This window comes from Schistocerca cancellata, chromosome 6 (genome assembly GCF_023864275.1).
Source record: "Schistocerca cancellata isolate TAMUIC-IGC-003103 chromosome 6, iqSchCanc2.1, whole genome shotgun sequence".
Lineage (NCBI taxonomy): Eukaryota > Metazoa > Arthropoda > Insecta > Orthoptera > Acrididae > Schistocerca > Schistocerca cancellata.
Genome location: NC_064631.1, coordinates 642,862,002 through 642,877,907, shown reverse-complemented (window position 1 = coordinate 642,877,907; position 15,906 = coordinate 642,862,002). Strand labels below are relative to the sequence as shown.

The following is a 15,906-nucleotide window of genomic DNA, read 5'->3' as shown; positions in this document are numbered from 1 at the left end:
AAATGTCCGACAGATGGCGCTGGACAGCAAAACGTCAGTGCTACCGTGACGGGTGAGAGATATGTCGATATGTTACAGAATCGCATCATCCCCCGCCTGGTAGACGCGAGAAAGATCTCTTGAGCGCATTGTGTGGTGATGATTGTGTGCTCAGCCGCCACTTTCATCTTGCTTGGCCTCCCAGGTCCCCAGACCTCAGTCCGTGCGTGTATCGTGACCGACCAACATCTCTAGGGATGCTGAAAGACAACATCCGACGCCAATGCCTCACCATAACTATGGACATGCTTTACAGTGCTATTCACAACATTATTCCTCGACTACAGCTATTGTTTAGGAATGATGGTGGACATATTGAGCATTTCCTGTAAAGAACATCATCTTTGCTTTGTCTTACTTTGTTATGCTAATTACTTTGTTATGCTAATTATTGCTATTCTGATCAGATGATGCACTTTTGTATTTTTTTGGTTCTATGAAACCCCATGTCATTCCAAGCATGTTTGCCACTTTGTACCCCCTCTATCTACATTATTCCATGATTTATTCAGTTTTCAAATTTATACTGACTTTTTGATCACCTGGTATATACAGTCGTTTTTCCCTTGCTCTGTTTGCAAGTGGAACAGAGAAGGAAATGACTTTTAGTGGTATAGGGTAACCTCTGCCAAGCACCATACAGTGGTTTGCGGAGTATGTATATAGACGTAGATGTAGAAATGCAATCAGTCTGCAACGGAGATTGCTTACAAAACACTCATGTGAGCCATCTAGAATACTGCTCAACTGTGTGGAATACACACCAAATAGAACTTATGGGATACCAAAGGTATACTAATGAGGGAAGCAAAAACAGTCACAGATTTGTTTGAACCATAGAAGATGTCCCTGGAGATGCTGGAGAAACTGAACTGGCAGACACCTGAAGACAGATGCAGGCTACCTCGAGAAAGTCTGGTTATAAATTTTCAAGAACTAGCTTTAAATGATGAATCTCAGAATATACTATAATTCCCTATATATCATTCCCCCAAGGATCACAAGGTCAATTTAAGACTAACTTTACAGTGCACAGATATGTTTCTGCAACATTCTTCCCATACTTTGTAAGTGAACAGAATAGGAAAAAGCCATAATAACTGGTAAAACAGGAAGTACCCTCTGCTAAGTACTTCATAGCATTTTGTAGATTATGGCTGTAGATGGGAATTAGTCATTCATTTTATGAATCATCCAGCTATCAAAATCACAGGGATGAAGTGCGTGTTATCTGAATCATAACCAGCAACATTCAAATGCCAACAGTTTTTTCACTGAAACACATTTAGATAACTGATAAGTGCTTATCTCCAAGAGGCAAAATATTTAGCACTGCCTACAGATACATATAAAAGAATACAGCATTACACTATTTTTTATAACTATTAGTTCTGAAACCTAGGATAGTGTCACTTAACTTCCTTTTATGTGCAGGTATCAGTATTTTGCCTCCTAAAGGTATGCCGTTCGGCAATGCGGCTATGACACAGACACCTCTACCTCCACTGGAATGTGATATGCTGCCTGCCACCTAAGCATTTGGGCATCTGGGGCAGCCTTGCACTTTGCCAATGTCCTGAGAGTACAAGGTGAGGGTCCAGCCATATTTATCCTCACCTGGATATCAACAATCAACAGAAGACCATTACATCCTGGCCCTGAAGTGTGATGCAGCTAGATGTCTTCATATCCCTGGCTGCCAGCCACACTTCCTGTGGCCAGGAAATGCAGGAACTTGGTGAAGCATAAGCAGCCACAGCAACAGTAGAATGCAAGTCAGCAAATGGAGACCACTACACTGGGGAAATGCTCTGATATTCTCTGCACTGCCAATCAATGATCATGAACAAGCCTTGATGAAAAATCCATTGTAACTGTCACTGGTGCTTTTTCACCTACAGAACACACCTTTCCTCAGCAGAGGATCCTAGCCCACACTAAGCCATCCTAAATACACATTTAGAATTGGCTCCAGATGTGTGGCCTCTACATCCACTCTGTTACATGTGGAAGAATGCTACTACAGGCATACTAAGACTCCTGACTAACCATCAAGTGTAGCATGTGGTTATTTAGAGAGATTCTGTTCATGTACATTTCTTTGATTTGTTATATTAGTTACTAATTTATGAATTCCATGTAGTGTAAAGCATTTAGTGCAAAAGCTTCTCCAGTGTGCCTGCAACACCATATCTCCTCTAGTTTCAAAGGCATGCTAATGGAAGAGTGGAAATAATCTTTGGAAGAGTGGAAATAATCTTGAAACAGCCTACTGGTGTTTCTTCTGACACAGCTGCCTCACCTGCTCACTCTTCAGTTTGCCAACAGACTATCTCAACATTTTACAGTTTTATTAATGATTATTTTTGGAGAATGAATACAACCTGCAAATCAACAGATCATATGACTAAAGTTTAAAACAATCTGAACTAAGGTTTTTGATTAATTTGTCGAGGAATTCACTACATTTTGGCAATTTCAACCAGGTACCTGGAAAGAGCTAGGGCTTATAAATAAAATCTGAAAGAAAGAAATTCACTGTTTTGAACTGTGGCAATTATTAAAACCAGTTTCCAAGAATATTTTTTCCATATACCACTAAATTATAAGCAGTTAGAATAAATAGAATAACCCGTGAAATTTAGAATAAGAGGTAACAAGAACAAGCTCCAGTGTGTCATATTTAAAAAAGACTTAAACAACTTCATAGGAGAAAGAAAAGAAATATCCAAACATGTCACAGGCAGACTGGAAAAACAAAGGCTGGGTTTGTCTGGACATCTCAGAATAATTGAAGAAGGCAAATAAACATTAAAATATGGAATTAGAATGCCATAAGTGGCTCCTTACATACTACCAGCATTAAATATCAAGGGCCATAAATTGAAGGGGACAACATATTTAGTTGAGACCTTAAACTTCTCTCTGGCTTCCTTTTAGAGCTGCTCAATAAATAACATATCATATATAATCTCTAATTTTGCTTCTTACAATGTTATTTATACTTTTTCTGAAGATATGTCTTTTTACAAAATGAAATGCTAAAAAAAGTTGTCATACTCACAGGGAAAGTTTTTGGATCATTTCCTGTGTTGTACTTGTAAATCATGCGGAATACTTTAAGAGCTTCATCCAGCCGACCTTTTGTCATAAGAAATTTTGGAGTTTCAGCACATCCGTATATTATAAGTGCTGATAAGAAGCTCGGTATAGAGCCTACAGCTACAAATACTCTCCAAGAGTTGTAAGTCACATAACCACCAAAGAAAGACCATGACCAGGGAAGAGGAATTATTCCCCACGCAATACCTGCCAAGTATCAAACATAAAGGTGAATAATGTAATAAAGGTCTGGAAAATTAATGCTGTAAATTAAAAATTGTGTGTTGTCAGAAGATACAGATTTCACTTTAGTTACAAAAAGAATGTTCCCTAGATGCCTAGCACATACAAAGAAGGAGAAAGTGTGCAAGTGTGTGCATTCACACACACACACACACACACACACACACTCGCACACGCACACGCACACGCACACGCGCTCTCTCTCTCTCTCTCTCTCTCTCTCTCTCTATCTCTCTAAACTCCTCTGCCACTTTGTTTAAAACCTTATCTCCCCCCGCCCCTGCTTTCTCACTTCAAAACACTCTGTTCCCATCTCTATCCTTTTGCTCTTTAAAACACTCTATCCCCTCAGTCTTCTGTTTGTAGCCTCAATTAATCCTTTGTCATTTCCACCACAAATTACATCATATCTTCTCCATTCATGTATCCCTTCTGCAGCCTCAACCTTTACTCTCCCAGCACACGCAACTACCTAGGTAACTACTTGTAAGGAGTGTTTCTGTGGCCACACACACACACACACACACACACACACTCGCACACGCACACGCTCTCTCTCTCTCTCTCTCTCTCTCTCTCTCTATCTCTCTAAACTCCTCTGCCACTTTGTTTAAAACCTTATCTCCCCCCGCCCCTGCTTTCTCTCTTCAAAACACTCTGATCGCATCTCTATCCTTTTGCTCTTTAAAACACTCTATCCCCTCAGTCTTCTGTTTGTAGCCTCAATTAATCCTTTGTCATTTCCACCACAAATTACATCATATCTTCTCCATTCATGTATCCCTTCTGCAGCCCCAACCTTTACTCTCCCAGCACACGCAACTACCTAGGTAACTACTTGTAAGGAGTGTTTCTGTGGCCACACACACACACACACACACACACACACACACACACACACACACACACACAGAGAGAGAGAGAGAGAGAGAGAGAGAGAGAGAGAGAGAGTAGGGGGTTCATGTAATAAAGGAGTGGTAAAACTATAAAAAGGAAAATCCAGGATGGAATAACGACAATATAATGAGAAGGATAGATTGCTAATCACCATACGGAGGAGATGTTAAGTCGCCGACAGGTACACCAAAAAGATTGCTAAACATGTGAGATTTTGGCCAAAAGGACATCTTCTAAAGCATACAATACATACACATTCACGTAAGCACAACTCACTCACACATGACCATTGTCTCTAGCCACTGTCACCAGACTGTGAGGGACTGCACATGACAGGAGAAGCAATCTGGGTGGTAGGGGTTAGGAGGAGGCTGGGTGGGGAGGGGGAGCGGTATCAGGGTAGAGGTGGAGGACAGTAAAATGCTGCTTGTGTGAGCATGCAGGGATGTGATAGGGCAACTAGGTGCAGATGGTACGCCAGATTGTGTGAGGGTGGTAAAGGAGAGAAGTAGAGGAGCGGGAAAGAGAGAGAGAGAAATACAGGATGGGTGAAGAGAGAAAGAGAAGTAGAGAAGGGGGGGGGGAATAGGGGGAATAGAGGGGGGGGGGAGAGAGAGAGAGAGAGAGAGAGAGAGAGAGAGAGAGAGAGACTATTGGATGCATTGGTGGAACAGAAGACTGTCTAATGCTGAAGTGGGAGCAGGGACAGTGATAGTTGGGCATTAATGTGGACAAAATAATGTAGCACAGAGGTTGTGGCTTCAACACTACTGCTTCCACATATAACCCTGCCTTTGATGGGGTAAATAACAGTTGAGACTGGACTGGATTACGTGGTTGTGGGAGAATGTATGGGACAGGTCTCACATCTTGGTCTATTACTGGGTTATGAGCCATGAGCCATGAGACTGGACTGGAGTACGTGGTTGTGGGAGAATGTATGGGACAGGTCTCGCATCTTGGTCTATTACTGGGTTATGAGCCATGAGGCACCCTTGGAAACAAGGGTGGAGCAGGGATGGATGAGAATAGTGCATAGGTTCAGTGGCAGCAGAATACCACTGTGGGAGGTGTGGCAAGGATAGTGGTTAGCATATTCCTCATTTCAGGACATGTCAAGAGGTTGTCAGAAACCTAACAGAAAATGTGATTCAGTTGCTCCATTAACAGGTAGTACTGGGTCACAAGGGGAATGCTCCTATGCGGCTGGATGATGGGACACTATGTGGTTGTGCGTGACTGACGAGATAAGGTACAGGAAATCTGTTTCTGTACAGGTCCCATACACACTCCCACCAACATCTACACCAGTGCAGTCACAAGCATCACCTATCCCATCATAGGCAGGGCTACCTGTGAAAGCAGACATGTGATCTATGAGCCAAGCTGCAACCACTGTGCTACATTCCGCATGGGCACGCCAAACAACAAGCTGTCTGTCCACATGAATGGCCACCGATAAACTGTGGCCAAGAGACAGCTGGACCACCCAGTTACTAAGCATGTCGCTCAACACAATGTACTTCACTTCAATGACTGTTTCACATCCTGTGCTATTTGTATTCTTCTTAGAAACACCAGCATTTATGATCTGCACAGGTGGAAACTCCCCTTGTAATATATCCTATGTTCTCATAACCTCCCTGGCCACAACCTTCATTAGTTCCTATCCTTCAGCCATCTATCCCCTTTCCTGGCCCCACTCCAGCACAACACCGCCTTCTATTCCATCAATGCACCTAAAGCCTCCCCCCTCCCCCCATCTCCCTCTCCCACCCTTACTCTACTATTTCTCCCCCGCTCCTCTATTTCCGCTCTTCTACTGCTCCCCCCTGTCTAACCTCACAACTGCACCTAACTGCCCTATCCTATACCTGCCACATACCAGCATGCTTCCACAAGCAGCACTTTACTGTCGCTCACCCCTAACCTGCTACCTCTCCCCACCCCGCCTCAGCCTCAGCCTTACTCCCACCACCCAGACTGAATCTACCATCACGTGCAGTCACATGCAGTCTGGTCTCAGTGGATTGAGACAGTGGTCATATGTGTGCAAGTTGTGTTTGCATGAATATGTGAGTGGTGCCTTTTCACCAAAAGCTCACTCATTTAGCTATTTTTTGTTGTGCCTGTCTGTGACTCAAGATCTCCTCTGTATGGTGAGTAGCGATCTATCCTTATCATGATATTGTCATTATTGCACCCTGGATTTTTAATTGTTTTTGCCCAGGGGCACCAGCTGAAGCTTGTCAGAATTTCCATTGTTTGAGTGATAAAATTGTGTTTAATATAATTATACAATGTTTTGGATGGGCTCAGACACATTAGCAGAAGTTGCAACAGCAGACAGACAGCATAACGCAAGCTGCCTCTGCCTCTTGGAGCAACACTGTTATAACTACAACTGTAAATGGCCTTCGTTGGCTCTCTTGGGGAGAGTGAAGTTTTTTGTGTCATAGACGGTTTTGTTGTTGTTGTTGTTGTTGTTGTTGATGCAATCCTGGATGGATTTTTTTGAAAAGCTAAAATGTAAGGTTGGTCTCACATGAGGGTTATACTATTTTAATGTAAAGTACTAGCCATTTTACTGTAAGTTTTTAGCACACACAGGCTGATACTTTTAATACATGGCCTTCAGGTACATAATTTCGGAAGATGCTTGTGCATTGAATGAGTGACACATGTCAAAATAAAGAAAAAATTACGTGTAACTTGTGGCTGCTCTGGGATTTTAAAACTGCACTAGGGACAGGGTGATTTCCAAAACGTTATTGTTGAGGTGATCAAGTAATTTCATTGCGAATAGATTTGTTGCTATTCACACAGTTTACCTTCCCTTTACATGTCACTGACATGTTGCCAAATCAACTCATCACTGATGTTACAGCGGATGAATCTTACAATTTTTTTCCTTGAGAGTACTAGTGTTCAGTGCCACAATGAGAGTGGATGCTTTAACTAAATTATTAAATTCAGTTTACCCCAGGGAAAGGAAACAACTGGCTGATTATAAAAGGAGGGATCAATATATGCAGTAGCACCAAATAACAGGTGACCACAACATCTGTGGCACAATGATGCTACTGGTGATCTATTCAGAATAGAGTAAAAATTTAATAACCATTTCCTATTAATAATCGACAAGTTAAATCAAAATTTTAATGATACAGGGAACTATTTGAAAGTATTAAACTTGGCATTCCAAGATAATTATGTCACATGCAGCTACAGGAAATAAAGAACTTGTGGCTGCATGCACATGTCTCAGTCTGTGATTAACAAAGTTGTGTATTCACTACTGTTTTAGGTGCTGATGCAAATGTGGAGTTAATAGTTTAAAGTGCATTTATTTTAGACTGAATATAAGAAATGCTTCATGAAATTATTTTCTGAATCTTTTGTTTCTCCTTTACAGTTACAAAGTGCATGATTTTCAGAATAGTTTACAAGGACTAGTGATGATGAACACAGTGTGCCACATTCCCAAGCAACTTAGCCACATTTACTGAATGACACTAGCTCCTTGCAAGCTTCATTCATTAATTCATTCACTCTCTGTATTCCATAAATCTCAGTTTGAACACTAAAATATTAATTTTAGATTACTTTGTTACTCTACACACACACACACACACACACACACACACACACACACACACAGAACCACAAAACCACCACCGGTCTCTTCTATGATTTGTTATGCTCATTTCCTCTGGTGTTTTGAAAGGTCCTTGCAAATTCATTTTTGCTGTGCATGCATGGAATCAGATGGAACAAATACTGCTCATTACATGGTTTATGTATCGCCTAGCATCAATGGAAAATGCCAGTATGTTTCTCATTACACACCAAATGCTTTTAAATTTGAATTTCAAGTGCACATTTGGTTGAAAGGATCAAAAATATTAAGTTCAACGTGATGAATTAACAGGTGTAGCAAAACTTAAAAAATAATCAGGGCTTAAGCACCGAGAGAGTAGTGCTACTGCATGCTGGTTGCAATGGGACAGTGCAGCCGTGGATGGGAGACAAATTGGGTAAGTCACACAAGAACGATGTGACAAATAAATGTTTATTAATAAGATGAGTGGTGGAGTCTACTATAATTTCCTTTTTTGACCAACCAGAAAGTCTCAGGACTGATTTGTGCTAAGCTGCCTTCCTGCTAAACCACCATACTGCAGCATTAATCCATCATTTTTGGTATACTGGTTATTCTTCATGCTTTGATGTCCTTGCTAATGCTTATAATTAAACAATATCATACCAGAATAATATGAAACTGCTTCCTCAAATACACAAGTTAAATTCCACTTTAGAAACATTTTGTTTGTAATGAGAAACCAACTGAAGTTTTCCATAAATTCGGGGAATCCCATGAAATGTGATGAGTAGTACACTTTTGGACTGACTCCTTATACAGATTGTGCAACTGAAAATTTCAGATACATGCCAAAACACAAAATAAAATACACCCAATGACTCTTTAAAAAATAGGTAAATGTAAGGGAAAGACAGACTGCTATTTAGTGTAAAGATGACAAGTGAAGTTGCACATAGTCACAATTAAAAGACACTTACACATTAGCTCTCAGCCACAGCCTTCACCAGAAAAAGAAACACACACACATGATGCCATCTCTAGTAGCTGGTCCGAGCTCTGTGTGTGCGTGTGTGTGTGTGTGTGTGTGTGTGTGTGTGTGTGTGTGTGTGTGTGCGTGCATGCTTGTGTGAATGAATGCGTGTGTGTATTTCTCTATCTTTTTCTCGTTGGCGAAGGCTGTGACCAAAAGCTGATGTGTAAGTGTCTTTTGAGTGCCCATGTGCAACTTCACATGTCATCTTTACAATAAGTAGGAATCTATGTTTTCCTTACACTGTTAATATTCCAACCTGGACTATCCATTGTTTAAAATTAACTAGTTTGGGAAAAAAAGAGACTAAACAAAGAGGTTACTTCCCTCACACTTATAGTATTGGTTTATTTATTTAAACTGTGGTAAAGTTTAAAACTGTTTATTGTGGAAATTAATGTTAACTGATATTTACACCTGTAAATCCCAATATTCTGATTAATTATGCAAGGAGTGGCTAACAAAAGACACTTTTACTTTAGTTTCTAATATTTTAAGACTTCCAATTTCCTGACTGATGATTGCTGGCAACCTGTTGAGAACTTTGCATCAGAATATAAAATCACTTTCTAGACCACACATAGGGATTTGCATTTCACAAGGAAATATCTATTAACATCATCTTGCATTTCACATTTCACTCTAAATTTATACTAGAGATATGCCCATAATGCTGATATTTTAAAGCACTCAATGAGATTGGGCATTTAGGATTGTGCTTTACACTTTAAAAATAAGTTTTTATATGTTTTAACACAAGTGAAATAAAAATTACTGCAAATGAGGCTGCTTCCCCTGTTTGCCACTTACCCCCTTTCACTATATTGTTTCAAGTCAGCTGTAATTTCTTTCGCTCATTCTTCCTTTAGTTTGTGTCATCAAATACCTTCAGGATTTTTCCTTTCTGTAATTTGGGGTGCTGTGAAGTTTACTTACAATGGGGTAATCACCAAGCAATTTTGTATTTTATTTCAGCTTAGCTTGCATAATAGAAGGGAGATTAGGGGTTACCATCCTGTCAACATCAAGGTCATTACAGACAAAGCACAAGCTTGGATTATTTCAAGGATGGAGAAGGAAATCAGCTATTCCCTTTTAAAGGAATCATCCTGGCATTTCCCTGTAGCGATATAGGAAAATCACGGAACACCTGATTAAGGACAGCTGGACATGGATTTGAAACATCGTCCTTCTGAATGTAGTTCAATATGCTCTTGCACAGTAGTAGGTGTTCCTATGACTGTGATTCATAGCAGAATTATGAAACTGTTTTAAATAAGCCAATAATGACATCCATGTGATACAATCAGTACTCCGTTATAGTTCACGGCTTTTTTAAAAAAATCACTTGGTTGGGTGTCATTACTGACCATTTGACTGACCATGCTGCTGGAGTACTTTTTGTAACAAATAATGACCTTCCACTGATTTCCTACCAGCAACTGCGAAAATAGGGCTTAGTAAAGGACCCCACCATGCATGGACAACGCAAATACTACAGAGAAGCAGGAAGTGCCCCCAGAGTGTGTCCATTAATGCCTATATCTCCAGAAAGCACAGAAAATGCGGGCACCTGAAGCAATCACAAAAGCACCCTATTGAAGATATGGGCTGCACACAGGAAAATCCATTGAGATAAGTGACTTTTTACACATAGCTCATGAACGAGTATCTCAAAAATGGCAAAGCTGATCGAATGTTCATGTGCTACCATCTTGGTAATCTATGGCAAGAGGTAGAAGAACAGTGAAACTATCAATAGGCACTAAATGGTTGGACTTCCATAAATCTATAGAGAACGTGGGGTTCAGAGGATTGTCTGTTCCATAAAGTAGGATAGATGATAAACTGTGGCATCTCTACCGAAAGTTCATAATGCTGGTCAACACACAAGTGTTTCAGAGCACACTGCTCATCGTACATTGTTGAATGTGGAGCTCCACAGCAGACCACACCAACAAGTTCACATGCTGACCCAACAATGTCATCAATTACAATTGCATTGGGCATGGTTCCATTGGGATTAAACCATTGATCAGTGTAAATGAGTCAGCTCAACGGGTAAAACAGATTTTTGCTACACTAGGTCAATGGTCATGTCTACAAACGCCATCATCAAGGTGAATGGTGGCTTGAAACATGCAGCATGCTATGGATACAGGGTGGTGGGAGCAGTATTACGCTTTGCGTGGCATTCTCCAGCACTTGCATGAGACCTGCGGTACTAATCAAACACATTCTGACAGCTGCAAATCACCTGCATCCTTTAATGCTTGATGTCTTCCCCAACAGCAATGTCATCTTTCAGCAGTATAACCATTCATGTCTTGGAGTAATAACTGTGCTACCACAGTTTGAGGAGCACTATAGTGAACTCACACTGATGTCTCGGTGACTAAATTTGCCTTACATAAATACTATGGAGACCATTTGGGTCACTATCAGGAGCAATCATCATGTAAGTAAATCAATGGCTTGTTACTTACATGAATTATATGAGCTGTGCGTAGAGATCTTAATGCCACATGCCTCCACAAACCTACCAACAAACTGTCAGATACGTGATATGCAGAATCAGTGATGTATTTCATTCCAAAGATGGATGAACAAGCTATTAAGTAGGTAGTCATAATGTTTTGGCTATCAGTGTATGCCTTGAAAAGCATCATGTCAACTAACCTCAAGAAGCTATGGTTTTCACAACAAAGTTGGTTGGTTGTTTTGGGGAAGGAGACCAGACAGCGAGGTCATTGGTCTCATCGAATTAGGGAAGAATGGGGAAGGAAGTCGGCCGTGCCCTTTGAAAGGAACCATCCCTGCATTTGCCTGGAGCGATTTTAGGGAAATCACGGAAAACCTAAATCAGGATGTCCGGACGCGGGATTGAACCGTCGTCCTCCCGAATGCGAGTCCAGTGTCTATCCACTGCGCTACCCCGCTCGGTATTTCACAACAAGACTGGCAGAAACAAAACCATTTATGGTGCTCTCTCCTGTATACATTCAATATTCCATTTGTCATATTTGGTATGGGTCTCACACACAGGAGCAAATATTCTAGAATAGATCTGACAAGCATTCTACAAGCAATCTCCTACGTAGACTGATTTCATTTTCCCAGTATCCTACCAATGAAATGAAGTCTGCCACTTGCTTTGCCTATGACTGAGCCTGTTAAATTTCATAATTATATAAACTGTTACACCCCTGTACTTGTACAAGTGGACTGATTCCATTAGGGACACACTGATATTGTAGTGAATGAATATTACATTTCTCATTTTTTGAAGTTCACAATTTTACATTTCTGAACAAGTAAAGCAAATTGTCAATCTTTTCAAAACTTTGAAATCTAATCCAGATTTGACTGAATATTTGTGAAGCATTTATTACAGATAACTGCATTATCTGCCAGAAAATAAGGTTACTGTTAATATTGTCTGCCACATCATTAATGTACAACATGAACAACAAGGTCCCAACACAAATGAAGTTACTTCCACATCTTTTGAGGATTCTCCATCCACGATAGCATGCTGCATCCTTCCAAGCTAAGAATCACACATTTCTTTTGGTATGGATTAGATTGGATTGATGGGGTTAAAGAGACCAAACTATGAGTTCATCAGTCCCCCCATCCCATATGTGTCAAGCCGAAAACAGTCTGGAGAGAACAGAAACAGCAGGCACATCCTGATGAACCTCATTGTAACTGATAATCAATAACACCAAGAGACAGAAGTAAGTAGAAGTGAGGGGGTAACAGGGTAAAGGTGGGCGAGTTGCTCCAGCCAGAAAGCAGCTGGAGGCCCCCAGGTCATGTTACGTGATGGGAGGTGCATCCGACCCCTGTGTTCTTATCCTTCATTACCACAAGAGAACTAGCAATGCGGATAAGGTGATAAAATCTCAGGAAAGAGAACAATGACAATGAGACAATAAATCAATAACAAATGTAAAAGAACAAGAAGAATTTAAAAGGTGGACAGGGCAGGAGCAAGGCCAGACCACTGAGCAAGGGGTGCCGTTGGTCCCCGGGGTCAGAGCAGGCAATGGGGCACCCTTCCAGCCCTCAAGCAGCGTACGAATCCAATATGCCCTACCTCAACATCAGCAGAAACTACCTTAATGGGTAAAAATGATTATATTTTTGTTAGTAAGTGTTAGTGTCAAACACTTTTCAGTAGTCCGAATAACTGCAATAATATATATGGATTTCAGGATGTCATGCGAGAGAAGCTCAGATTACATTTTCCATGACTGATGTTTTCAAAATCCATGCTGACTGGTAGGGAAGAGGTTATTTTGTTCAAGATAACTCATTACATTATCACATCTGAGTTCAGAATATGTTCTAAGATTCTATAAAGATAGATGCCGAAGATATTGCACAATAGTTTTTTGCTTTGTACACCTACTTTGCTACCCTTCTAGTAAGATAGCATGACTTGTGTTTACTTCAAACTACCTGGAAAAGTTGTGTGTTTAAGGAATTTATGGTACACTAGGATTAAAGAAGTGCTGTCTCAGCCACAAATTAGATGTAGAATCTAATCGGGATGCCAATGGGCTCTGGAGCTTCATTTAGTTTTGAGAATTTCTGCTGACACATATATATTATATCACTCACGTTTGTAGTGATGCAAGAATTTTGGTAATGTAAATCACTGTTCATCAGAAAACAATTTTTTTATTATTAGTCACAAACATGATTACATAATAAATATAGGAGTAAGTGAGTAATAATTACATGGTCTTTGAACAGGACACTGCAGGATTGATCATTGTAAATATGTATTTTCACAATATTCCTATTTTCTGCTTTTTCTGAATAAGTGATTTTGTAGTGACATTGATCCCAGAGGTCAATATGAACAAGTTAAAACAAATACTAACAACACTATCCATGTGTAATGTCTTTGTATTCTTCGTTGTCTCTGTCCAGTGCACTGTGAACTTGCGGACTTTTTATGATAGCACATATGTTTCGAGTTGTGTAATTATTTATATTAAAACAGTTGGTCGCATTTCTTGGTGTTAGTGAGAACATCTTATTCTGCCCACACACCACCACAGATAAAACCACACTGGTGACATGATACCTGTGCAATTTCTATGGACTTGTGAAATGCAGAGCCCTATCTTCCCATCAAACAATGGACATTGTGAATTAACATACGGTATTGCGACCTTTTGCCTATGTTGATTGTGCTTGTAGTGGTTTGTGTGATGCAATGAACAATATGGGACAATACAAGCCTGACGTTGCATGTGAAAGGGATTACAACCCCCTTCCAACTCATGGACAGCACACATCACAGTTCTATGTTATTTTTCATGGAACTTCTAGACTTCTTTCCAACAGAGGAGCAAAAGCAATTGATACTAGCAGGTGTTACTGGACCTACATCAGATTTTTGTGCCCAAGTAAACTGCCACAGCTTCTGCCAAAGCAACCACAAACTTGGTTCACAACTGTAAAATCTGCATTGTATTCTTATAACTCTAGATTCCATGCCAGTTATTGAGGCAACGAATCCATTTCTGCCTTTTTGTGTAACAAGGCCAGCTGGGTTCTGCATGAAAATATCCAGGTTATCTACTGCGCCACACTGATCAATGGTGTTACATTTCATGATATCCCTGGATCGACTCATTTAGTGCCCCACAGACACATTTTCAGAGATGTTCACATCAAGCAGCATGTGTTACCTAAACTGCCATAGTTTCTGCCAAAGCAACCACAAACTTGGTTCACAACTGTAAAATCTGCATTTTCAACTCACAGTGTCATTGAGGACAAAGCAAAATATTTTTCATTACTGTATAACATCAGGGGGCACACTTCTATCATTTATTATCAGCTACAAAATCCTGTCACAAACCTGATTTTTTCAGGTTCGAGATGGCTAAGTGGCCTTATTGCAAGGGTTATGCAAACAACAAATCTGCCAGGCAATTTTCTCAGAGCAGTTGAGTAGACAGGCTCCTTCACAGCTTTGACACCATCCACAAACTTTGGTAGGTCCTCCTAAGTTAATACAAGACACTGGTGGGTGACATGGGTAAACAAATTGCCTCATGTTATTAAAGTGCCCTTGATAACAAATGAAGGCCAAATGCTTCCGATGAATCATGGCACCCCCTCCACAAGCTGATGTCTTGCAGCTCCTGAGGTGCAATGCAATAGTCTGACAATAACCGTCTAACACTGCATGCTACTCAGAGTTCTGACAGCAACAGACAAACAGCACTTGGGTGCTAGTTCCGTGTTCATTTCGGTGCTGCCCCACTCGAGTGGACCTCTTCGTGCAAGCACCCAAACGTCACCTGCAATCTTCAGTAAGCGTAAGAGCTCACAGAATTAAGAAAGTACGCCGAGGCACTATGCACATAAATCATACTACTTTTCTTCACACATCCAGCCACAATGGCCACCTCTACATTCTCAAGATGACAACCGACCAATATTTTCTAGTCGACTCATGTTCTGAGATAAACATGATCCCCAGCAAAACTGTCAGTCCTCACACCACAGAAGCCTTGCTGCAGACACTACAGAAGCCTTGCTAAGGCTAAGGACTGTGACTGCTTCACCTATAATGATGTACCATTCCAATTCCTGCACTGCTGACTTAGATCATGGCAAAATATTTATGTGGACTTTTATGTTAGATGACGTTAATGAATCTCTGTTAGGGGCTGACTTTCTCTATCATTATCACTGTGCCCTGCCATAGGAAAGGAACTATGAGGCTTGTACCAAAAGTAAGGTTCCCATATTTTTTACAAATAGAAGACATTGTTTATTATTATTAATTGATACATCGTTGAAAAGCTTACACTTTTGTCTGTTTTTCAACATAGTCTCCATTTTTTTTCGACATTCTTTTGAAGACGGTGCTCCAGCTTTTGTACTCCGAAGTCAAAGAAGTCTCCCGCCAACCCATTGAGGAAGCATGTGACCTCTGATCTGACTTTGATTTGATTTG

General features: G+C 40.5%; 1 protein-coding gene across 2 annotated transcripts in view; it reads right to left on the bottom strand.

Annotated features, from left to right (window-relative positions):
- LOC126190907 (synaptic vesicle glycoprotein 2C-like) overlaps positions 1-15,906 on the bottom strand; it is a 477,766-nt gene that overhangs the window by 101,556 nt on the left and 360,304 nt on the right. For both annotated transcript variants that reach the window (XM_049931535.1, XM_049931536.1), the window contains exon 6: positions 3,104-3,348. In XM_049931535.1, coding sequence (XP_049787492.1) covers positions 3,104-3,348 — 245 coding nt within the window. The remainder of the gene's footprint in view (positions 1-3,103; positions 3,349-15,906) is intronic.